The sequence below is a fragment of the Quercus robur genome, chromosome 2 (assembly GCF_932294415.1).
Source record: "Quercus robur chromosome 2, dhQueRobu3.1, whole genome shotgun sequence".
In the NCBI taxonomy this organism is placed as follows: domain Eukaryota; kingdom Viridiplantae; phylum Streptophyta; class Magnoliopsida; order Fagales; family Fagaceae; genus Quercus; species Quercus robur.
In genome coordinates, this window is record NC_065535.1 from 17,252,070 (window position 1) to 17,275,879 (window position 23,810).

The 23,810-nt window shown below is 37.9% G+C and overlaps 1 protein-coding gene across 4 annotated transcripts; it reads right to left on the reverse strand.

The window, feature by feature from the left end:
• Positions 1-1,329: 1,329 nt before the first annotated feature.
• Positions 1,330-23,487, reverse strand: LOC126712699 (E3 ubiquitin ligase PQT3-like). Of its 4 annotated transcripts, XR_007651145.1 has the most exons (18): positions 23,105-23,487; positions 22,815-22,899; positions 22,633-22,702; positions 21,858-21,994; positions 21,655-21,725; positions 21,493-21,574; positions 21,272-21,402; positions 20,791-20,961; positions 20,366-20,710; positions 20,108-20,158; positions 19,961-20,001; positions 18,251-18,341; positions 17,966-18,164; positions 17,709-17,840; positions 16,473-17,172; positions 16,056-16,182; positions 8,444-9,652; positions 1,330-8,343 (listed from the first exon to the last, which is right to left on the reverse strand). XR_007651145.1 is itself a non-coding variant. In XM_050412145.1 (16 exons), the coding sequence occupies exons 1-15, from the start codon at positions 23,271-23,273 to the stop codon at positions 16,497-16,499; spliced, it is 2,451 nt and encodes an 816-aa protein (XP_050268102.1). In that variant the 5' UTR covers positions 23,274-23,487; the 3' UTR covers positions 15,741-16,182; positions 16,473-16,496. The 4 variants fall into 4 exon arrangements, 3 of the variants coding, with proteins under 3 accessions (XP_050268102.1, XP_050268103.1, XP_050268101.1); XM_050412145.1 differs by lacking the exons at positions 1,330-8,343; positions 8,444-9,652 and having other exon boundaries at positions 15,741-16,182; XM_050412146.1 differs by lacking the exons at positions 1,330-8,343; positions 8,444-9,652; positions 16,056-16,182 and having other exon boundaries at positions 16,256-17,073.
• Between the last annotated feature and the right edge of the window lie 323 nt (positions 23,488-23,810).

Below are 23,810 nucleotides of genomic sequence, written 5' to 3' on the forward strand. Positions count from 1 at the left end.
CGATGTCAACTGAGTCTATAACTTTCACCATTTAAAGGGGCAAGGGTATTACCTAAAAACTAGGCACCCCGAGGTCAGATTCATCTCATGCCTCCCTGAGTCTAACAAAGGCATGAACAAGGATTTCCTGATTGTTTCAAGGGAGTGGCACGATGTCCTCCCCTACCCGACAAGAGAGGGGAAACCAGGTGGGGTTTTAGGTCTGGGTTTATCACTTGAAAATCACCCCTTCTTCTTTACATGTTTTCTACCCGTTTGTATGTGTTTATGCTTGCAATTGAACTTTTTCCTTTGATTCGTGCCATTTTTTCTAATGATGTTTTTTTGTTTTCCAAATCATCTTGTAGATAAGAATGTAGCTGTTCAAAATTTCAATCTTGTCAATCAGCAAAGTTTAGACAAGATCCTCCAAGCCGAGGTGTTCATTCATAAGGATGGCCAGCTAAAAGCAGCCCACCTAATCTTAGAGTACACCCTGCTCTCGTCCAACTTTTAAGCTCTGAAGTGCTAGATAAAGGCGAGAGACCCATGTCTGCACCAAATCAGCATTGCGGTTCCTGGCTTTCTTGTCATTGACCCCATACCAAAGGGCGTGCCAAAAGTAGATTTGTCATTCCTACGTACTGTCGAGGAAGCAGCCACACCATCACAACCAACCATCAAGGAGGAGGAAGAGGTAGTGGACATCTCTGAATCCGAAGACAATTTCGAAGTCTTCAACTACCTTCAATCCTCAGAAGTCCCTGCTGAGGATTTTGGTCATCCCCCCTCTGCCTAAGTGAGTCAGATACAAGAAGATATGGGGATACAACGCAAACCCAGGGCCAACCTCATGGAGGTGATGGAGTCCCAAGTTGGGGGGAAGGCGCCCGAGGTGGGTGCTTATGCTAAACTCCCTTCCCTTCCCACTCCTCATGACCCCCAACAAGAGCTTGTAGATAAGAAGAGAAAGCGAGAGCAGAAGGGGAAGGACGTGATGGAAGAGGGCCGAGGTGCCCTCCCTGAGGAGAATGAGCTTCAAAAAGGGGCTAAGGTAGCTAAGATTACCTAGACAAAGTCCTTGAGCAATGGGGCGCCTGAAGACAAGGGATGTGATCTTCGTGCTAGGGTTGCAAACTAGAACCCCCCTCTGGTACTAGATGGATCCCCTTTCCCTGTGAACTCATCAATCAGGGACTTTCAAAAGGGAAAGGTCGGGTATGTAGCAGATGCTATAGAGCAAGCTCTACTACTACCCGAGGACATGGTTGATCTGAGGACCATGAAGAAACACAAGGTGCTTTTAAGTCTAAAGAAAGACCTCGCTATGGTAAGCCTTTCAAGCTAAGGTTTTTTTTGTTTTTTTTTTTTTTTAATACTCACTGTCAAGTTTCCTTTGTAGGCTATTCAAGCCACTTTCAGAGCCAAGGAGTTGGTGGATATTTCCCACTGACAAATGAAGGATGAGGAGGGCAGGCGAGTTGTTGCTGTTGAGGCCTTTAAAGTGGCCGAGAAAAGGTTAAAGGAGTCAGACGCCAAGCTCACCAAGGTAGAAAGGGGTAGGAAAAGTGCTGAGGCAGCACTGGATGGGGCAGAGAGGTAGACTAAGGCTTAGCGCAAGCAACTCTGCCTGACCGAGGATGAGCTCGCTGCTGCTAGAGAGCAAATCAAGCTGTTAAAGAAAAAACCGGAGGATGTTGAGAAAGCCAAGGATCAAGCCGAACAAGACAGCTACGATGTGGGGGTAGCTAAGATCGAGGAGGCTTTCAGGGCCGAGGTCTCAGGGGTGTGTAGAGCATACTGCCTCCAAGTGTGAAATGAGGCCCTTAACCTGGCAGGGGTTGAGGCCTCCTCAGCACTTAGGAGAGCGGAGAATGTGTACTATCCCCCCGCAATTCGGGCGCCAAGCTCTTCAGCCTCCTTAGATGATGTAGCCCCCAACGTTACAAGCCCTATTGAAGAGGCTTCATCCAAGGACCCTCTTTATTCCAACAGTCCTCAAGAAGTGGCAGAGCAAGCCGATCCAGCTGATAAGGAAAAAGAAGTCTTCAAGGAGGTCGCCCCCGAGATGCCAAAGCCCTCAGACGCATCCAAAGATTCTTCCAAGGAATGAGTGATTTCTCAAAACCTAGAGTTGGTTTTGGCAACTCTCCCCATTCCTGCCAAGGAAGACCCCATAGGTAAGGGTCCGACATCCTCAGTAGTAGCAACCATCCAGGCCACCAAGACTCCAAAAGACAAACTTGTAATAAAGATAAAACCATGAATTATCTTCTTTTTTTTTTAGTTGTTTTTGTTCCTAGAACTTGTAATTTAGTTTGATTTTTTGTAATCAACTTTGCCTCTTCCTAAGGCTCAGATCAATGATAATTATAAGTTTTTTTTTCATATTTGTGATGTTTGTGTTGATCTTAACATAATTTCTGTCTTATCTAACACTCAACTAACTTGGAAATGAGATATAACTCCATTCATGTATATAAATGGTAAAGCACCCATTTATGTTAGGCTCCATCTAACTCTTTTCCCATTACTAAGTTTAAGGAACTGGATACAATAATCAACTCTTAAATAGATCATGGATATACTTTCAAATGCTTTAAGTGATGCTCATGAGCATGCAATTGATCATGTCACTTCGACAATGATCTTTACCATATATTATGGCTAACTCTGTTTGATACTTGAATAAATAACAGAAAGCATTAACTTACTCAAGGCATGTGGTTCAAGGAACCAAACATAACTTAGGTTCTGTTTGATACTTAAAAAACGGTCATGTAGTATTAATTTACCTATAGTAGATGGTCCAAGGAACCAGACATAACTATGGTTCTGTTTAACACTTAGAAAAATGATTAAAAGATATCAATTTACTCAAGATATGTGGTCCGAGGAGCCAAACATAACCAATATTCTGTTTGATACTTAGAAAACTGTTATGAAGTATTAATTTACTCATAGTAGATGATCCGAGGAATCAGACATAACTATAGTTCTGTTTAACATTTAGAAAAATAATTAAAAGATATCAATTTACTTAAGGTAAGTGATTCGAGGAGCCAGACATGACCAATGTTCTGTTTGATACTTAGATAAATGTCAGGAAACATTAATTTACTCAAAGCATGTGGTCCGAGGAACCAGGCATAGCTAAGATTCTGTTTAACACTTAGAAAATTGTCATGTAGTATTAATTTACCCATAGTAGGTGGTCCGAGGAACTATACATAACTATAATTCTGTTTAACACTTAGAAAAATGATTAAAAGATATCAATTTACTCAAGGTATGTGGTCCGAGGAGTTAGGCATGATCAAGATTCTATTTGATACTTAGAAAACTGTTATGAAGTATTAATTTACCCAAAGTAGGTGTCCGAGGAACCAGACATAACTATGGTTCTATTTAACATTTAGAAAAATGATTAAAAGATATAAATTTACCCAAGGTATGTGGCCTGAAGAGTCAAACATGACCAATGTTCTGTTTGATACTAGATAGATATTAGGAAGTATTAATTTACCCAAAACATGTGATCCGAGGAGCCAGGCATAGCTACGGTTCTGTTTAACACTTAGAAAAATGATTAAAATATATTAATTTACCCAAGGTATGTGGTCCAAGGAGCCAGGCATGACCAAAATTTTGTTTGATACTTAGATAGATGTCAGAAAGTATTAATTTACCCAAAGCATGTGGTTTGAGGAGTCAGGCATAGCTAAGGTTCTGTTTAATACTTAAAATATCAATTTACCCAAGGTATGTGGTCCGAGGAGCCAGACATGATCAAGATTCTGTTTGATATTCAAACAAATAGTAGGACACATGATGCATAATGTAATAAACCAAAATATGGTAAAGAAAGCTTTCATAAATAATAATACCTTCTCAAGTTATTTACATTCCAAGGGTGTGGTATAACATTTTTATCTAGATCTTCAAGATAATATGCACCTATTTCAGTCACTGATGTGATGCGATATGGCCCTTCCCAATTGAACCCTAACTTTCCCTAGGCTGGGTTCTTGGCAGTACCCAAAACCTTTCTTAATACTAGGTCTCTAGGCACTAATGGCCTTAACCTTACATTTAAGTCGTACCCCTGCTTGAGCTTGTATTGATAGTACGCCAGCTGAACCATAGCATTTTCCCTTCGCTCTTCAATTAAATCTAAACTTTTCTCCAATAGCCCATCATTGCTACTCAAAGTAAAAAAGCTTGTCCTCAGCGTTAGGAATCCTGTCTCTAGAGGAATCACAGCCTTAACCCTATAAGTCATTGAAAATGGGGTCTCTCCAGTGAACCTTCGAGGTGTAGTACGATACGTCCAGAGAACGTGCGACAAATCTTCCACCCATTTTCCCTTTGCATCATCCAACCTCTTTTTGAGCCCACTCACTATAACCTTATTGACAGCCTCGGCTTATTCATTCCCCTATAGATATGCCGGGGTGGAATATTTATTTGTTATGCGCAGGTCACAACAATACCTCCTGAAGGCTTTACTATCAAACTGAAGACCATTGTCTAAGATAAGTGTACGAGGGATTCCAAACCGAATGACAATATTTTTCCAGATAAATCTCTTGGCATCCATATCCCTGATATTTGCTAGTGGTTCAGCTTCAACCCATTTGGTGAAGTAATCCATACTGACCAGCAACCATCTCTTATTCCCTACTGCCTTAGGGAAGGGTCCAATAATATCCAAGCCCCATTGAGCAAATGGTCAAGGGCTGGACAGAGGATTAAAGGACTCCTCCTAGTTGATGAATGTTTGGAGCAAATCTTTGGCATTGATCGCATTTCTTCACATACTCTTGTGCTTCCTTTTGCACATTTGGCCACTAATATCCCTGGGTGAGGGCCCTGTGAGATAAGGATCTGCCTCCAATGTGGCTTCCACAAATCTCTTCATGTAACTCTTCTAGGAGTAGTTCAACTGCTTTAGGGTGTATGCATAGCAAATATGGTCCAGAAAAAGAGCACTTGTACAACTTTTGATCCTCAGACAGCCAAAGCCAAGGAGCCTTTCTCCGTAGCTTGTTGACCTCGAATTTACACTCGAGCAAGATATCTTCCTTAAAGAATAGCACAATAGAATCCATCCAGCTAGGACCCACTCTAATATGATGAATATGAACCACGTTTCTCCCTATTTCAGTAGGTTTACACAAGTCTTCCACAAGGATCACTCGAGGTAAACTTTGTGCCGAGAAGGCTACGAGCGTGGCAAGAGAGTCAGCATGTGTATTTCTACTTCTAGAGATTTGCGATAAATTAAAAGACTCAAATCCTAATTGTAAATGTCTAACCTGGTTCAAATATTCCTGCATTCTGAGATCTCTAGTTTCCAACTCTCCCCCTACCTGGCCTACAACCAATCTCGAATCTGAAAACATTTCCACTGCCTTTCATCCCATTCTCTGAACTATAGTTATCCTTACCAATAGAGCCTTATACTCAGCCTCATTATTGGTGGCCGAGAAGCCCAACCTTAAGAATTTCTCAATAATGATCTTCTCAGGATAAATAATATCTAGCCCCACTCCAGACCCTCTTTAATTCGTTGCCCCATCAACGTGTACTCTCCAGGGTAAAGGCTCTTGCAAGAAGACCACACCAACCGATTTTCCATCCATATTCTTCTTTTCAACTTTTTCTTCCAATGGAGATTTAGTGAACTTGGCCACCAAATCTGCGAGAACTTGACCCTTGACAGAGGCGCGAGACATGTACTTTATATCAAAAGCCCCTAGGATTATTCTCCACTTGGCAATTCTTCTAGTGTAATCAGCACTCCAAAGAAGTGATTTAAGCGAAAGTTGAGTTAAAACAACAATTGTATGAGATTGGAAATAATGGGGAAGCTTACGTGTAGTATGCACCACTGCCAAAATGGCCTTTTCCAGTGGTAGGTAACGAATCTTGGCCTCATGTAGTAACTTGCTCACATAATAAACTGACCTTTGTACACCACTATCAACCTGTACAAGCACTAGGCTCACTACATGGGAAGCCACAGCAATGTAAGCGAACAAACCTCATCCACCTTGGGCCTTAACATAATGGGTGGCCGAGATAGGTATTCCTTCAACTGCTGGAAGGCCAAGACACACTCCTTGGTCCATTCAAATCCCTTCCACTTGTTCAACAACTAGAAGAAAGGCCTACATCTATCTGCTGACCGAGAAATGAATCAGTTTAGAGCAGCAGTCATCCCTGTCAACTTTTGGACCTCTTTGGGATTCCGAGGTGGCTGTAAATTGTTAATTGCTTTAATTTGGTCAGAGTTGACTTCAATTCCGCGATGAATAACCATGTACCCCAAGAACTTTCCTGATCTAACACCAAAAGAGCACTTAGAAGCATTAAGTTGCAGCTTGTGTCTCCTCAAGATTTCAAAGATATTCCCGAGATCGTTAATATGCTCGGATTCCAACTTACTCTTAACCACCATGTCGTCTATATAAATTTCAATGTTTTTTCCTAGTTATGGCTCAAACATCCTGGTCATTATCCTCTGATAAGTAGACCCTGCATTCTTTAGACCAAAGGGCATCACTTTGTAGTGGTAATTCCCAATAGGAGTAACAAAAGCTGTTTTCTCTTAATTATCCAAAACCAAAAGTGTCTGGTGGTACCTTTGAAAGGCGTCCAGAAAGCTCATCCAAGGATGGCCTACAATGGCATCCACCAACTAGTCTATTCGAGACATGGGGAAAGGATCATTGGGATAAGCTTTACTCAGATCTGTGAAGTTTACACATACCCACCACTTCCCATTCTTCTTTTTCACTACTACCGTATTAGCCAACCACTCAGGGTAGAACACTTCCTTAATAGCCCTGGCCTGCTTAAGCTTGTTCACCTCTTCCTAAACAGCATCAGAATGCTCTTTAGATGAGCGCCAAGGTGATTGCTTCCTAGGGGGACAGCTAGGTTGACATTCAGATGATGACAAATGAAGTCTAGATCTACCCCAAGAGCTTCATAAGCATTCCATGCCAACACGTCAACATTCCTCAGAAATGCTAACAGTTCTTCCTTCTCTCGAGGAGGCAACTAAGCTCCGACCTGAAAAAACTTCTCTGGATCACCATCTATAACAATTTCCTCCAATCTCTCACACTTTGCCCCTTCTAGCACCACATCCGTAGACAGGATTGAGATCCTTGACTGTTATGAGCCCCCCTCAACGGAGACCGAGGACTCAACTACGGGCTGATGCATAATTGCAAATACCAAACACTGCCTAGCCATAAACTAGCTCCCAATTAGATCCTCAATCTGGTCCCCAGACAGATACTTAACTTTCAAATGCAAGGTGGACGAAACGACTCCCAAGGCATGGAGCCAGGGCCTTGCCACAATGGTGGTGTAGGGGGAATAAGCATCCACTACAATAAAATCCACCTTCACTACCTTTGAACCTGCCTGCACGGGCAGTCTAATCTGACTTTTTGGAATGATAACTTTCCTATCGAAGCTTACCAAAGGTGAATCATAGGCCGTTAAATCTTTAAGCTTCAAGTTTAGCCCATTGTTTAAGTTAGGATACATGATCTCTACACCGCTACCTTGGTCTACCAACACCCTCTTCACATCATACCCTTCTATCCTGAGGTTGACCACTAAAGCATCATCGTGCGGGTGTATGGTTCCAATCTTATCCTCATTCAAAAAACCCAACACCGGTCAGATCTCCACCCTCGCCCTCTTCGGCTCAGAATTAGAGTCCTTAACGATTGGTCGAACTATAGACATCATCCTGGAGGGATGAGAACTTGTCCTCCTAGGAGCAGCAAAGATGACATTAATTGTGCCCAAATGGGGCCTTGAAGAAGCATTCCTTTGAGCCCCTGACCTTGCTTGGTCTCCTTGCCCATTGGGTCGATACAAAAACTGTTGTAACCTTCCATCTCTGACCAATTGCTCCAGATGATTCCATAGAGTTTTACAGTCCTCGGTGGTATGCCCTCATTCCTGATGGTAATGGCAATGAAGACTTTGGTTGCACCTCATGGGGTCTCCTCCCATCTTGTTTGACTATTTGAAGTATGGCTCATTCTTGATCTTCTCCAAGACTTGATGTACTGGTTCTTGGAACACCGTGTTAACCACCTGAGGAACTGTAGACCCAAATTGCCCAGCAAAATCCCTTCGGGGCCTGTTATTATTGTTTCTGTCCAACCTAAAATCCCTCATGTCCAGAGGGATAACCTTAGCCTTTCCCTTCCCTTGCTGCTGGTATTCCTCAACTCGCTTATACTTGTCAATACGGTCCATAAGCCGACGCATACTCCTTATTGGCTTCTTGGTCAAAGACTTTCTCAAATCATGCTCGACGGGCAGGCCGACCTTAAAAGTCTTTATAGCCATGTCATCAAAGTTCTCATTGAACATCTCTCAGTATCTGTCCGAGTACGTTTTTAGGGTCTTCCCTTCTCGCATGGCCGACCTTAAAAGTCTTTATAGCCATGTCATCAAAGTTCTCATTGATCTCATTGAACATCTCTCAGTATCTGTTCGAGTACGTTTTCAGGGTCTTCCCTTCTCGCATGGACATGGACAACAAGGAATCTAGAGGCCGAGACACCCTACTGCATGTAATAAAACAAGATCCAAACGTCCGGGTCAGCTCTTTAAAAGAATCAATGGAACCTACACCTAGACCATCAAACTACCTCATCGCCATAAGCCCCAAGCTGGATGGAAATACCTTACACATCAAGGTCTCATTCTTGGAGTGCACTGCTATTCTCTGGTTGAAGTGGCTTACGTGCTCCACAGGGTTTGTTCAACCATTGTACATGGTGAACGTTGACTGAGTGAACCGCCAAGGAAGTCTCCCTCCCCCAATTCTACGCTTACGGTAGTAGTCCTCATCATACGAGAAAGACTCACTAGGAGAAGTCCTTGATTTGGGTTTATAACTACCATCCTCCTCATCATCAGAAGAGAAGTCAAAATTGGAGGGAGTTTGTCTTCGCCGTTCATGGCGCAACTGGAGATTGACTTCCTTTTTAAGTGATCAATCTTCAGTTGCATGGCCTTAGTATTCCCCTCATGAGAGAGGTGGCTTCCACTTCGAGACTTGCTCCTGCTAGTATGGGTGGTATGTACATTAACTTCCTGGTCCCTTCTTCGCTTAAGATTAACAAAATGATCTTAACGTTGGAATCCCATAGATTCCTTCAGACTTGGACCTAAACCTACCATAGTTGAACATCAAACTCACTAAAAAACAAGAATTTCCCACAGACAACGCTAATTGTAAGGACACAATTTGGTTCCCAAGCCCAAAAGATGGATGAACTTAGGCCCAAAGAGTCCAATACAATGAATTTGTAAAGAGTGGGTTAGAAAACTGGCTTTAATGAGTCAAACAACAAGTAAAGTGGATCCAGATGACAAGAAAATGAAGATAGACTTGTTTAATCTAAAGAAAACCGCCCTCGGCACAATCCGAGAAGATTAATTCTTATATATTTCTTCTCAAGTTTGATTACAAGTTCAATTCTTGATGACTACAATGTTTTCCTCTCAATTTCTTGATCTCCCTTCCTCAGGGTCTTCTTTCTGTTTTGTACTATCTTCCTTCTTTCCTCTTCACCCTCCACGTCTAGGGTAGATTGCTGATGTTGATCCTTGTCCCATCAGCCCCTTCCTAAAGTCATTGGAAATAGTTGTAAGGCTAAAAATTAATGTTCAGATATCACCTCCAAATTAATGCGACCAGTTGGTTAGGTACAGAGCATTTAATGCGGTGATAGCAGCTTTCTCTTTAGATATTTTAGGACTTCCCTCTATTCTGCACTTCTATGATGCTTATCCATATCAATAAAATCTCTTGGAATGCTACCCTAGATGGTAGACCACCCCTTCGAACCTCGGCTCTGACTAGCCCAGAAGGTATTCATCCTCGGACCTCCCTCATGGATCCTTATGGTCAAAACTAACCTCTTCACTTTAACACGGACTCCCCTGATAATGTTTACCCCTCCTCAGACTACTTCATGTCCTCAGATTAGGCCCCCGACCCAATATATACATAAATATATATTGCTGGGCCTAACACCCCTACACTTTACATGAAAATAGTAATATTTTATCATGCAAACAATGAATTAGGTGTGTGCATTCAACTCGCCTACCCAACTTGACACTTTGAGTTCGTTGGTTAGGTTAGGCTTTTAAAAGCTTGGATTAAGCCCAATTTGAGTTGTTCCAATCTAATGTAATTTTGATCTTGTTTGGTAACTTATTTCCAAAACAATTTTCAATTTTTTAAAGACAAAAAAAGGTGGAACTAACCAAAAATTGAAGATGTTTAGCAACTTTTTTTCTCAAAATAATTTTCACCATAAAGACAATTTTTTGAAAAAACTGTGTTTTCAATCTTCATTTATCAGTTTTGAGTGACAATATTGTAATAAAACCAACTTTTTTTTTTTTAATTCAATTTTTTCTCCTTCTCCCCAACCTCCCCCCTCCCCCCCCCCCCCCCCCCCCCAAAAAATAGTCTTCTTTCTCTCAGGCTTAGGCAAGACACCACAAGAACCACTAGTTCTGTTTGCTAATGGAAAAACAAAGAAAGTATTTCTGAATTGCCAAACACTAAAGAAGACACAAACCGACTCGAGAGAATTTGATTTGACTAGCCTTCACACACTCCTCGACAACGGGCAAATGATGGGTCCAAGATCCATAGATCTAGGTGGATCTATGCTACAACCCACCAACATGGCAGTCAATATAAGAACCATCATAGATTTGGGTTAACAATAACACTATGTTTGGTTTGAGAGGAAGAGGAGTGAAAGGAAGAGAAATTAAATCTTTTCTGCTGTTTGGATGGCAATAGAGAAAATAAAAATGAGCTAAATTTGTTAAAAAAACCTATCACTTGAGTCCACATTTTTCCCTTTCCCTTATTTTTTTTCTCCTCTTCCATTTCCTTCCCTTAAACCAAACATAGGGTAAATATTTACTCTAATTTAATTTATTATTGGATTCTCCTACACGTGAATCTATTGTTGGAATTCCATTTTAACTCCAATATGTATGAATTATTGTTGAAATTGATATGGGCATGGATCTGTTATTGGGTATGGTTAATTCCAATTAGCATTATTACCCATTGGAATTTTTGTAAAAATATGAGAATGAAAAACAAAAATCCAAAACATGTTGAAAACACTGCCTAACAAGTTTTTGGTTATAAAATCAAGTTTTGAGGAAAAAAAAAGTTTTTAAAAGAGAAAATAATTTTCAACAACCAAAAAGACTCTTAAATTTGCTAGTTTGATTTATTTTGGATTTCAAAATTTTATTTAAAATTGTTAGTTTGATTTGTTTTGGCATTTTGAAACTTAGTTTTAATAAATTTAAATATTAGAGTTAATGGTGTAAACAGTAATCAGTTATTAAGAATGGGCTTAAATTATCATTGCACACCTTATGATCACTCCACAAGTACAAAGTTCTTGTTTAATGTGGAGGTAAGAGCCAAGATTCAAGTATCCAGGAGTAAAACTCCCACACATATATACTTAGATTATACTAGAATATAATTTTTATCTTGTATAAAAAGGATTTAAAAACAATGAGCTTAAATAATTGAATAAAAATTCAAAAATGCTTTTATTAAGCTTGACAAAATGACCTTAACACATGGTTGAATTAGAGATTACTCAATCCCACCAAAAATCAAAAAGCAAAACAAAAAAATAAATCTAAAAAAAGAAAAACAAATAGATAAATATAAAAATAAAAAGGTTTATATATATATATATATAAAAGGAAGTGGTGTCTTAATTTTTGGCCTATTCTGCTTCTAGCCCATGAGACATTCTAGAAATCCTATGTACCCATAGCATGACGGATAAAACTTGAGACCTCTGAATTTAAAGCACATCTTTTAAGTACATTAAACTCAAAGGTGACCTCGAGAGGCTATTTTAATTATAAAAAAACCCCTCCATGCATATACAAAAGTAGTGTCCTAACTTTTGGCCAAGTATTCCACTTCTAGCCTATGAGACACTCCAAAAATCCCATGGACCCATAGCATATTAGATAACAGTTGGAACCTCCCAATTTAAAACACATTTTTTTAAGTCCATTGAACTCATGAGGGACCTTGAAAGGTTTTTTAAATTATAAAAAGACCCCCCAATTAAGAAGATAGGGTTATAACAAATAAGTCTATTTTCCACATGAATTAACATGTGAAATTATTCAATACAATGGGAGAAGATATTTTTTACATACACACTATTTGCTTCGATAGAAAACGTTGTGTAAAGATAGTTTTATGCATTTTCTAATGTTTGGTAGCATCAGAAGAAAAAAAGAAGTTAAAGAAAACTATCTTCGGTCAGTATAAAACAAAATATGATTTATTTTTTAGAGATTGTTTTCCACTTTTTTTTTTTTTGAAAAAAAAAAAAAAAAAAAAAAAAAAAAAAAAAAAAACCTCTCACAACAAGCTAAATAAATGAGGTTAGAAGATTGTTTCCTAACTCATTTAAGGTTACTATCAAAGATAGGAAAATGAGATAATTTTATAAAATATACTTTTTAGAAAATGATTCATTTTTAAGAAAACATTAACGTCGAAGCAAACAAAGCATAACTCCTAATTTCAAAGAGTCCCCATAGTCACTCAGACCCAAAATGTCCCTATAGTCACTCAGACCCAAAATAGATTACTTATCTTTTCAAGCACTTGATTTTTCCCTTTGGTATATGTTAGGACCCGTCTCACACACACACAAGTAATTATAGTGAAGAATCCTTTAGAGTGAACCCAAGATGCTAGTTAAGAGCGTTGAATTCAAAACTTCACAAATCTTATGAAGCCATAAGAACTACTAGAACAACCTCTTAAGGTTACAATAGATTTAAAGGGGCTTATGCACACCACTCGTTACCACCAAACAACAAAGCCAGTAGCAGAAGGAGGGACTTGAACCCTCAACCTTAGTCTTGGCAAGGCTATGCTCTACCGTTAAGCTATTGACTTTGGAAGTTCACAACCAACAATATATTTACTCAATATACTATGTTTCAACCCTTACTAATATTTTATTGACTGATATGACTAACACTTTTATAATTAATGTCCAAATAATCACTGCTTTTATCCTCAATTAAAAATCTGACATAAGACAAGTGATAGTTTAATGATAATGACATATTTTGTGATATTTTTATGCATGAATTTCAAACCAACCCTCCTCCATTATCTACCTAAAAAAAATGAAGGGGGAAGTCTGTCATTTTACACACATATATATGTATATATAAAGAAGAAGAAAAAAAGGAGGGTGGGGGGGAAGAAAGTAAAAGTAAAAGGGCGGACTCAGCCCACTAAAGCCAACAGTAGACTACCCAGCATAATTGGCATTTTGTCCACAGTTACAGGACCACATTTCTCAGGTCCATAATTTTTTGGGCTCAGGTCGACAACTTTTGAACAACGTTATTAGACAAAATGATTTTTTTTTTTTTTTTTAATTATTGGATGAGTCTGCATGCCAGACCACAAGAAAAAGAAAATAAAATGGGACCAAACGACAAAATGACATGCCACTATTACTAATATCAAGAAATATCATGGCCACAACAGTTTTTTTTTTTTTTTTTTTTTTTTTTTTTTTTTTTTTTTTTTTTATGTTAAATCATGGCCACAACACTCTGATAGACGGTTGTAGCATATTTGTTCCAAACGGGAAAGAAATTTTTTAAAGTAAACCAGCCTCATTACACGCCTCGTGCGTCTAATGAAGCTCTTTTTTAAAAAAAGTAGTTTTTTTTATAAAAAGAAACTTGGGATTTTCTTTTTTATATAGATAATGGGGTAATATTTTTTTAGAAACATGGGATTGTTTTAATTGTGTAGATGAGGTAGTGGGAAGTTTTATAAAACATGGGATAGTTTTATAAACATGGGTACATTTTTTGTTTTCAATTTGTCAATTTACAGTTTTATCCTCATTTTTGTTTTTAGGAATAAAAATATTAGAAGTATTTTTTAAAGTCAAAAAGACATTAACTAACTTTCTGAGTCCTCTTAATATATAAAGATATGTAAAAAATGTGATAAAAATAACTGGTTCTAGTTCTTAATACTGTACAGTATCAACCGTTAGGCCAATAATTTAGTACACTTGACTTCTTGAAAAATACTAGTTTAAATACCAGGTTGTTTTAGATTGTACGATTGTTTCGGCCTATTTTATTTGTTTTGGTTAATCCAAAACTATACATTTTTTTGGTAATATTTTTTTTTAAACTATATATATATATAATTAAGATGATATGAGTTTTTTCTTAATAATATGCCATTTAAAATATATACACATATTTCAAGGCACATCAATAATTACTCACACGGAAACATATTATTCCCCTATGTGAAACGACCTCCAGAATGACATTTATAACTTTGAAACGGCCAGCTAATTCCAAACCGATCTGGTTTGAATAATGCATCTCAACTAAGGTAGGTTGAGAATGAACGTTGAGGAGACTCTCATTGAATTAAATTTTAACATCTTTGAATCTTTTCTTTAAACACCACTGCCACAGGTAGAGACTCCACAACAAGTTGCACCCCACCCCACCCCACCCCACCCCACCCACCCCCCAACTGCTCTCCCTGTCCTCGTTACTAATATATATGTATATATTTAAAAAGCTAAGAACATTTTGTGATCGCCTCAAGCTCAGAAATATACTACAGAGATAGCTGATCCGATCCCCCAATGATTAAAATGTCCAAATCTTCAGTCATGATCCTTTCTCCCCTCCATTTTGCATTAGGGTGATCCACTTCAGGGATTAACACGTCCAACAATAAACCCTTTTCAGAATTTCTGTCTAACAGGTATTGAACCTCAACTAGGTTTGACAAAAGAAATTAAGTCTAAATTTGGGTTGCCTTATTAAGTAGCAAATGGCTAAACATACTCTCTCCAGGGAAGTAAGCTAATGAAAGCAAAGGTCAAGAATATCTTGAACATTATCTCAGGTGGGTAATTGGCTCCTGCTTCCAAGCCAATCACAAGGGAAATGAAAACTAAGATTTGCAAATGGAGCATAGGAGAAACCACTCATTTATTTATTTTTCTTACATAAGTAGGTTTGAATGGAGGGAGAGAAGAGGGAGGAGATGGGATTATTTGAGGAAAGGTGGGAAGATTTGAGGGAATTTGACAGACATACCTCCTCAAAGGTGAAATTATACAGTGCACCCAATATATTACAACATCTTACATAAATATGGATCTCACCTGTAAGTCCCACTCATAAGACCCACCCTTATGTGAGGTTAGGTACTTAGGCATAATACACAGTGTGCACAGAATAATTTCTCCCCTCAAAAGTTTGTTTTTTCAATTCCCTCAGATTCAGGGAATTTGGAAGGAGAGAATATCAAATTTATTCTTTTTTTATTTATAAATTACATATTACCCTCAACAGTTTGTTATAAATATTAATAACCCAGACCAACCCTTAGCACTTATCTCTCTAAAAATGTCAAATACTTAAAACTAATCTTTTCATCTCCTTTCCACTCTACAACCAAAGGGCGGAACATCTACTCTCCTATCATTTACTTTTGAAAGCATCTCAACAAAGAAGAGAATAGCTGTTCCCTTTTTCTCCTCTCCCTCTTTCCCCTTATCCTCTCATTTCTTCTCTTCAAACTCTCAAACATATAAGTATACAATCCTACAAGAATGTAATGATTCTAGGCAAGAAAATCAACAAAGATGCCTGAATGTTGATTACATCATATGTTGAAACAGTCTGGAATGAAACCAAGGTCGGAAGCCACATATATCACTATCGTCTCTCAGTATTGTTTCTTTTTCCTTTTATGTTTCTGGGTGAGAGGGAAATACATGGGCGGGGGGTTTTGCATACCTATGTGACAAGCTATAGTCAAATCCAACTTAAGCTGAGGAAGGAATTCAATGCACCAAGATTCAAGGGAACTGATCATTGAAAGGCCTTTTTTTTCACCCCCCTTTTTTGGAATTTATGAAAGGAAAACATACCTTTACCAGCTGCAACAATCTCTGCAGAAAGAAGTTTGGGCACGTCATAAAGCATCCAAACCCTATATTAAATTTTACCGATGCTGCTCTGATTAAAACTTTAGTTTGCTAGCGTCCACACCTCAAGCTAAAAAAGTGAAGAGGGTTAGTTGGCAGATAGTAACAAATAGATACAGTTTAAAAGCCGAACACTCACTAAATCTGTATCAACAAAACCAACAGAGATTGATATTAGATCATAACATGCCTATATGTGTTCATGAAAACTTGTGCGCTAAATCCAACACTTCTAAACATATAAAGGGTGACAGAACAAAACTAATAATGAATCAAGTTAGTACAATATCTAACTGAAATGAGGGAGAGTAACAGATTGATCACCTAAGTTGAGATATGCGACACCATATACACGTTTACCTCAGTCAGGCCTGCTGCATCTTTTTAATGACCTCTTTTCCGTTTATAAGAATGGTAGTCTTCTCCTCCATCCTCATTGGATCCACTAACCATCTGCCACCTGTCATGACTGAGATCATCAGTACTCTTGTGCGAGCGTCTGGAGGTGTGACTGGTCTCCTTCCGTTGCTTTCTGCGATCACTAGAAAGACTTTGGTCCAAACCAGATTCTGCATGGCTGTGACGTTTGTGATTTTGCCGTTTGATGTCAGATCTATTTCTCTTCCTTTCAACCTCTTTTTCTTTGTAAGTTTGATGGTGACTCCGACTAGAATCACTTCCGCATTTATCCCTTCTTTCACTGTGCTTCTCGGAGCTTGTATGGTGGTGTACACGCCTCTTTTTACTATGCCACTTTGGGCTACTGGGCATATCTTCTACTTCTGAACTTGATCTCTCTGTGTGATGATGTGACCTCAGATCCCTAACAGCAATTGAGGGATGAGATCCCTTCTCACATCTTTCATCAACCAAGTTGTTATCATGTACATAATTATCACGCTGATGTTTCTTCTGTGACCTCTGAGTGAAGCTGTCCTCAGAGTAACTGACACTCCTTTCCCTGTTTAAAGAAGATTTACGGTCATGTGATCTTTCTGTCTCATTATAGGGACCCCTCTTACTAAAATCATCATTTTCATAATCATCACGAGATAGTTCTCTGTTGAGCAAAGAAATAGCAATAAAAATTAGGACAAATATATAAATTAAGGATCAATGCCAACAGTATCTATCCTAAAGACAATAAATAAGCCAAAAGCTTAAAACATCTCTTTTATTGCAGAAAAACATTTACAGGTAAGAAATTCTGTCTGTGTCTTCCATGCATAAGTTTTTGTGTTTAATAAATTTAGAGACAGAGAGGGAGTTTACATCCAAACTTATATCTTCAAATTTCCACCCAGGTTTATTAGCTATCAATTAATAGAAAAACTTTAGTTTATCTGGGCATGGAGGGTGAGAGATGATCCTTACAGCCCATCCCTATTTGCAGCCTGATAGCAGGTCGTGAAAATGTTGGTTAAAGAATATTGAAATGAAAAAAAGTAATAACAATAAGAAGGAAGCTAATTCCAAATAAATAACCACCAAAAAAAAAAAGGGAAAGCAAAGAAAATAATCACATAGCCAAGGAGCGAAATGTCAATAAATGCTTTCTATCCAAATTATTATAGCCTAATATTATTAAAGAATTACCTCCTCATATTCTCATTTGAGATCTTCCGTCTCTTTTCAAAATTTTGAAAATCCACAAAGTCTTGATTAGTTTGATGTAGTTCTTCAATTGGCCCCCGTGGAGGTGCCACACCTCCCATTGGCATATATCCACTGCAAAATGATTCAGTGTCAAATTTTAAATGATCTAATGAATCAACCAGAATTTTTCATGTGAGGACATTGATCAGAACCAGTACATTGCAAACAGCATTCAACAAAATATAAATTGAACTTGCCTGTATGAAGGAAAGCCACCATACACAGATGGCATATAATTAGGTACGGCATAAGGGGCAGCTGGGACCATGGCTGCATTGAAGGGCATCATCCCAGCATTGCCATATATGTTCCCAAAGGGCCTGATATGGGGGAAGGAAGTTCCATTCCAATATGGTGGTACATAACCCTGAATGACTCCTGGAAACATAGCACTTCCTGAATCACAAAAGAAGGTTAATATCAGAGACATACTTTGGCAATACAGATTCTTAGGGGAATGTAAAAGTATATCAAGACCATACCTCTCTGAAGCAAAGGATGCGGACTTGAAGCATCTGGACAGTCCCGTATGAAATGGTCTGGCGAACCACACATGAAACAGGTACGGTCCCCCTGATTCCAACATTGTTGCTTGGATCAGTTCAAAATGGAAAACAGAAAAATAAAAGCTTTGTTGAAGGAGAGTTGCTTAAAATGGTTTGATCATGTTCAGAAGAGACCGATTAATGCACCAATGATAAAGACTAAGTTGATTTAAGTTGAGGGAACAAAAAAAAGGTGGAGAAAGGGAAAAAAAAGTAGTAAAAAATGACGTCTTTTATTTTATTTTATTTTTTTGCTAATAGTAAAAAAAAAATGACATGTCAATTGAGAAAGCAACAGAGAGTATGATTTTAGATAGAATAGAATGGCGAAAAATAATACATTTGGCCTAAGTGATGAAGTGGAGAGGTGCATTGAGAGAATTGTGTGATTGCACATGTTAAGTTGAAGAAATTTTTTATAAGACAGCTATAAGACCAACTATGCTCTGTGGTACTGCTTGTTTGGCAGTTAAGAAACAATATATTAATAAAAATGAGTGTAGTTGAAATGCGAATGTTAAGGTGGATAAGTTTAATGACATGGAAAAATAGGATATGAAATGAGGAAAGTCGCATTCAGATAGGGGGCGACTCCTATTGATGAAAAGATGAGGGAGAGTCACATGTGATGGTATGATCAGGTGCTAAAGAGAGCAATTAATGCAACAGTGAGGAAGCGTAGGTTGATTCAATTTGAGGAAATGAAAAAAAGGTAAAGGACGACCTAAAAAAAAGCATGTCAATTAAGAAGGTAACAAAGAGCATTACTATGGATGAAATAGAATGACAGAAAAGAATACATGTAGTTGAGGTCCTAAGGATCCAAAGCCGACTCCAAGATTTGGGGACTGAGGCTTGGTTGTTACTATTGTTGTTATAGCTTGGTAATAATCCAAATGAGAAGGAATTTTGATGCAATGCAAATCTCAACTTTAGAATCATTATAGGGAATCATATAACATGATGAGTAGTATTTTTTTTTTATAAGTTCATAGCATGTGATAAGTTGATATTGGCCACCAATTTGAGCCAAAGTACCAAGAAAAAAAAGTTGGCATACGAATTGAAACAAGCAAATGGCCACCCCACACCCCTCCACCCCCAAAAAAAAAAAAAAAAGCATGAAATGTAAACGGCAACACAATTTGGCTTAAACAAATGCAAAAGACTTTTATGTGAAAGCGTTGGTACAATCTTATAAGAATGGTAAGAGTAGATGGACTGAAAAAGTTGGCATGCAAATTGCAACAAGGGAATGGACCCAAAAAATAAATAAACAGAGAAAAATACAACAAAAACGCGAACACAATATAGCTTAGACAAATACAACATGACTTTGAGATGAAAACGTCGGTACAATCATATCAGCAGAATCAGAGTTGATGGACCAAAAACAAAGGTTCATGAGCACAACATTTAAAACTTCACAAAAACCCACCAAAATATTCTCAGAGTCAGGAATCAGATTCTTAAGTAATACTCCTATTCGGACCCCCAAGCTGGGCATCCCAAATTCTTAGTTCATAAGGAAGCCACTTATGCCCCCCATAGAATGAAAGGATTTAATTGTGTGTAGTTGTTGAAAAACTAAAAAGATTTTCACTTGGTAACATATAATGAATGCAAGTTTTTTGTGAAAACTAGTACCTTTCTGTATCTTCCAGACTCCATAAAAGGCTTGTCTCCACCTGCAATTTTACCATATGAATCAGAATGAAAAAAAAATATATTGGAGATGGAATCTTAAAGAGGTTTGCAATGAGGCTACAAAAACACCGTAGATGTAAATTCTACCTGCAGCATTATTAACCCAAAATCCCTTCTTTTTCTTCAGACTGGATTCAGCTGTGGTAATATCAGAAATAGAAAAATTAGAGCAGCAGAGCCAGTCCCAGAGTAGAAATAAATACATGCAGACAATAAATATCATAAGGAACTATAAGCTGGTAACAGTCATTCAGAATGCAGCTCAAACACATTATTAACAGTGGGAATATCATAATTAGAGAATTTGCCAAAGAATGAGGTCACAGAATTTTGATAAGATCATACCTTCCTCGTGCATGGCCAGACTTTCCCCTTGAAAATCATCAAAAGCAGCCAAGTCCTCAGGTCTACTTTTGATGTCCACAGGATAACAAGAGCCATGTCGTTCTCCATTCATTTTGTTTATCTTGTGTGACATGGGTGATGCTTTCAAAGGATTCTTCACACCCGAATGATTGAGACCAATGCCACCCATGGATGTATTATTTTTTATCTGTAAGTCATAAGTAGATTCTAACATAATTTGATTGGATCCCCTCCCTGTTGCAGTGGGAGAGTAGGGCTCTGGCTCTCTTTGAAGGATAGTCACACCACAAGAGACATCTTTTGCTTGAATTCCAGATTCACCGTCTGCTTTTGGATTAATAACTAGTTATTCACTAGAATTTAGTAGGTGTAAGAAAGGAAACTTGTATAACTAATTTTCCTACCTGGAGCATATTGACAAAAGGCAGTGCCTGAACCGGTGTTTAAAATTTGAGACTCAAGGAAATGTTCAATTGCTTGCCTAAGAGATACATTTGGTAGTAGATCTTCTACTCTGCACCTGGTAGAAAGACACTTAGGACACCTTCGTTTCTCAAGCAGCACTAGACGAATGCCTGTACCAAAATATACACAAGCAAGGTACAAATATGTCAGATACAAAAAAAAAAACAACTGAGGATCACCAAGGCCTCTCAAAAATTGAGGTTGCCTGTAGAATTTTGTAAAGGAAGAAACACAAGTTTCTCACTAGGCTCAAATCATTTCGTTATTTACTTTAGGCAGTTGATAAAAAAAATGCATAAGCTCTGTGCTTCAGTCTATACATTTCAAAAGAAACATACAACTTAAAAATAAAGAAAGAACAATTTGATTTAAGCAATTATAACATGTACATAACAAACCAAAAAAAAATAAAAAACTTACATTTCTGACAAAAACTATGCTGGCAGCAAGGTATCATCACAGCCTCCTTGAAAAATGAATCACAGAGAGAGCACTTCAGCTCTGATGGCAAGTAGGCGTTTTGCATGGCCGGAGGATTGGCATCAATCACCCTTTATAATTCCAATGAGTATAAAGAATCAGATATTTGAAACCAAATGACCAAAAGAACTAATAAGGATATGACTAAGTACAGATCCTACCTTTCTAAATTTTTATCTTCTTCAACTTTAAGTATTGACTTTTTCTGGGGCATATTCCCTTCAGCTCCACAATGTGCAGGATCTGCCATTTAAATTTAAGCATGGTAAGCATCAAGCTGCATCTTGAAGATTTTTTAATATACATTTGGACACATTACATACCCCTAGGAATAGCTTCACTGAGGTCACTTTCTTCATGTCTTTGACATCCTTCCGTAGATGGCTTCAAGCATCTGAATACACATAAGAATCAATTATGAAATTTTTTTGTGGGGAGGGTGGGGGGTTAATCCAAGAATTAACCATAAGTTTGACCCAACTACAACAACCCTACATAATTAAGAGTTCCACAAAAACAAGTATACCTTGTAAGAGCATCATTTCTCTGATCACTTCCAGTGCATACATTCTTGTCAGCATCAAGGTCCTCTCCAGAAAAGGTCGCCTCAGGAACAGGATACAAGTCGATCCCAAAGTCATCAAAGTCATCCACTTCAACATTCTGCAAAATATAAAAGTTTGACTGAGATGTAGAATCATATAGGTAAGTAAAATATGCAAGCAAAGTGATTTAAATGTTGAGATAAAAGAGAGTAAAAAAACCATCTTAGACATCTATGCACTTTCCAAAAAATAAAACGATGTCGTAAATGTGCACATTGGACTTTCATCAGCACTTGCTCTCTGGCCTCTGCCCTGAAGGTCCTCAAGTCAATCCCAAAATCCCAAGCTTAAAACCTTTGTGTAATTTGCTTCTTAAAAAGATTCTAACATAGAACCCATGGCGTTCAATGTGAAATAAAATAACTATATGATAAATAAATAAACAATACAGGAGTATACCACAAAACATGGATGATGATGACGTGACATGCGTTGTGAAGGGTTGAGTTGATTGTAAAATTCAGAATTTAAGATTTGAGTTTAGATTGAGGTGTGAATTCCCTCTCTCTCTCTCTCTCTAGAAAATGCAAGTATTAATTTTCTGGAATCAATAAATCTCTTAACACAAATTATAAGATACGCAGAGAAGAAGCTAAACCATTTATCCATCAATCATCATATAGCAAGTAATTCTAATCTTCTTGTTGACAGAGTATCTGAAAAACCTTCCAATGGAAAGCAAATTTGTTGACATACCATTGGAAGAGTAGAATTAACCAACTTTGAGGGCTTGTTCTGGACGTTTTCAATCGTGTTAAAGTTCACCCTGGAAAAAAAATGATATATATCATGTAAAAAGAAGCACCAAACAATCATCAGATTTGAAATTTTCTCAGCTACAATATAAAATTGCCAAAAAAATTTAAAGTTAAACTTACATATTAGAAGGAGCTGATCCGGCAGGCACTCTTTTGATTATCACACTCGAACCACTCGGAATTTGAAATTTCTCATCAGAGTACTCTGAATTAAAATTCAAACAAATTAACAACAATAGATTTTAATAAATAAATAAATAAATGAACAAATACTCTTCGATATTTTTGAATTGGAACATTTTTCAATTTACTATTCTAAGCATGCGATTGATTTCTCAAAAATAAGTAACTTAAATCAAATTCTGCAAAATTTCGAAAAGATTGCTATGAGAGAGAGAGAGAGAGTTGACCTTGGCCGGTGAGGGCATCAGAGAAAACGAGATCGAAGTCTTGGCAGATATCGAGGTTCTTGTGACGAACGATCTTGGATTTCAGATCACGAATCGAAATGGAAGGTCGACCTTCAATATCGACGGAGTCAAAGTCCGGTGAACTCCTGAATTTGAAACGGACAGCCATGGACGAGTCGAATCGCTGAGTCGTTTGAACTCGGATAATGAATTTTTCGTCTTATTACGAATCGGTGAGAGAGATTTGTTCTTTGTGTAAAGAGACAGAGTCCGGAGAATATTATGGTTTCTTGGGGCAGCGAGTTTATACAAAACCTAAATACTGTTTCCCTTTATAAATTTACTATATTGTTCCATTTCCTTTGGCCGTAAGCTAAAGCTAAGGGATTTTTTTAGAAAATAACTATAAAATCTAAACAATATCATTAGTTAGCAAACGTTTTAAACTATTTTGGTTTCTAACAATTCGAGTTTATTGGAGTCGATTTGTGGGTTGTAAAATCGAGTTTAGTATACTCGATTTTCCTTTTTTGCAGTGAACGACGTGGGAAATGGGCGTACAGAAATCGAGTTAAATAAACTCGATTTCTATGCATACAAACCGAGTCCAATACACTTGGTTTTTACACATAGAAATCGAGTTAAATAAACTCGATTTCCATGCATACAAACCGAGTCCAATACACTCGGTTTTTACACATAGAAA

Excerpts from the sequence above, each read along its gene's own strand:
- LOC126712699 (XM_050412145.1), bottom strand. The coding sequence starts at position 23,273 with ATGGCTGTCCGTTTCAAATTCAGGAGTTCACCGGACTTTGACTCCGTC. Across the intron at positions 20,962-21,271 it reads GCATAGTTTTTGTCAGAAAT|GCATTCGTCTAGTGCTGCTT; the intron begins GTAAGTTTTTTA and ends ATTTTGGTACAG. Across the intron at positions 17,841-17,965 it reads GGTGGCTTTCCTTCATACAG|TGGATATATGCCAATGGGAG; the intron begins GCAAGTTCAATT and ends ATCATTTTGCAG.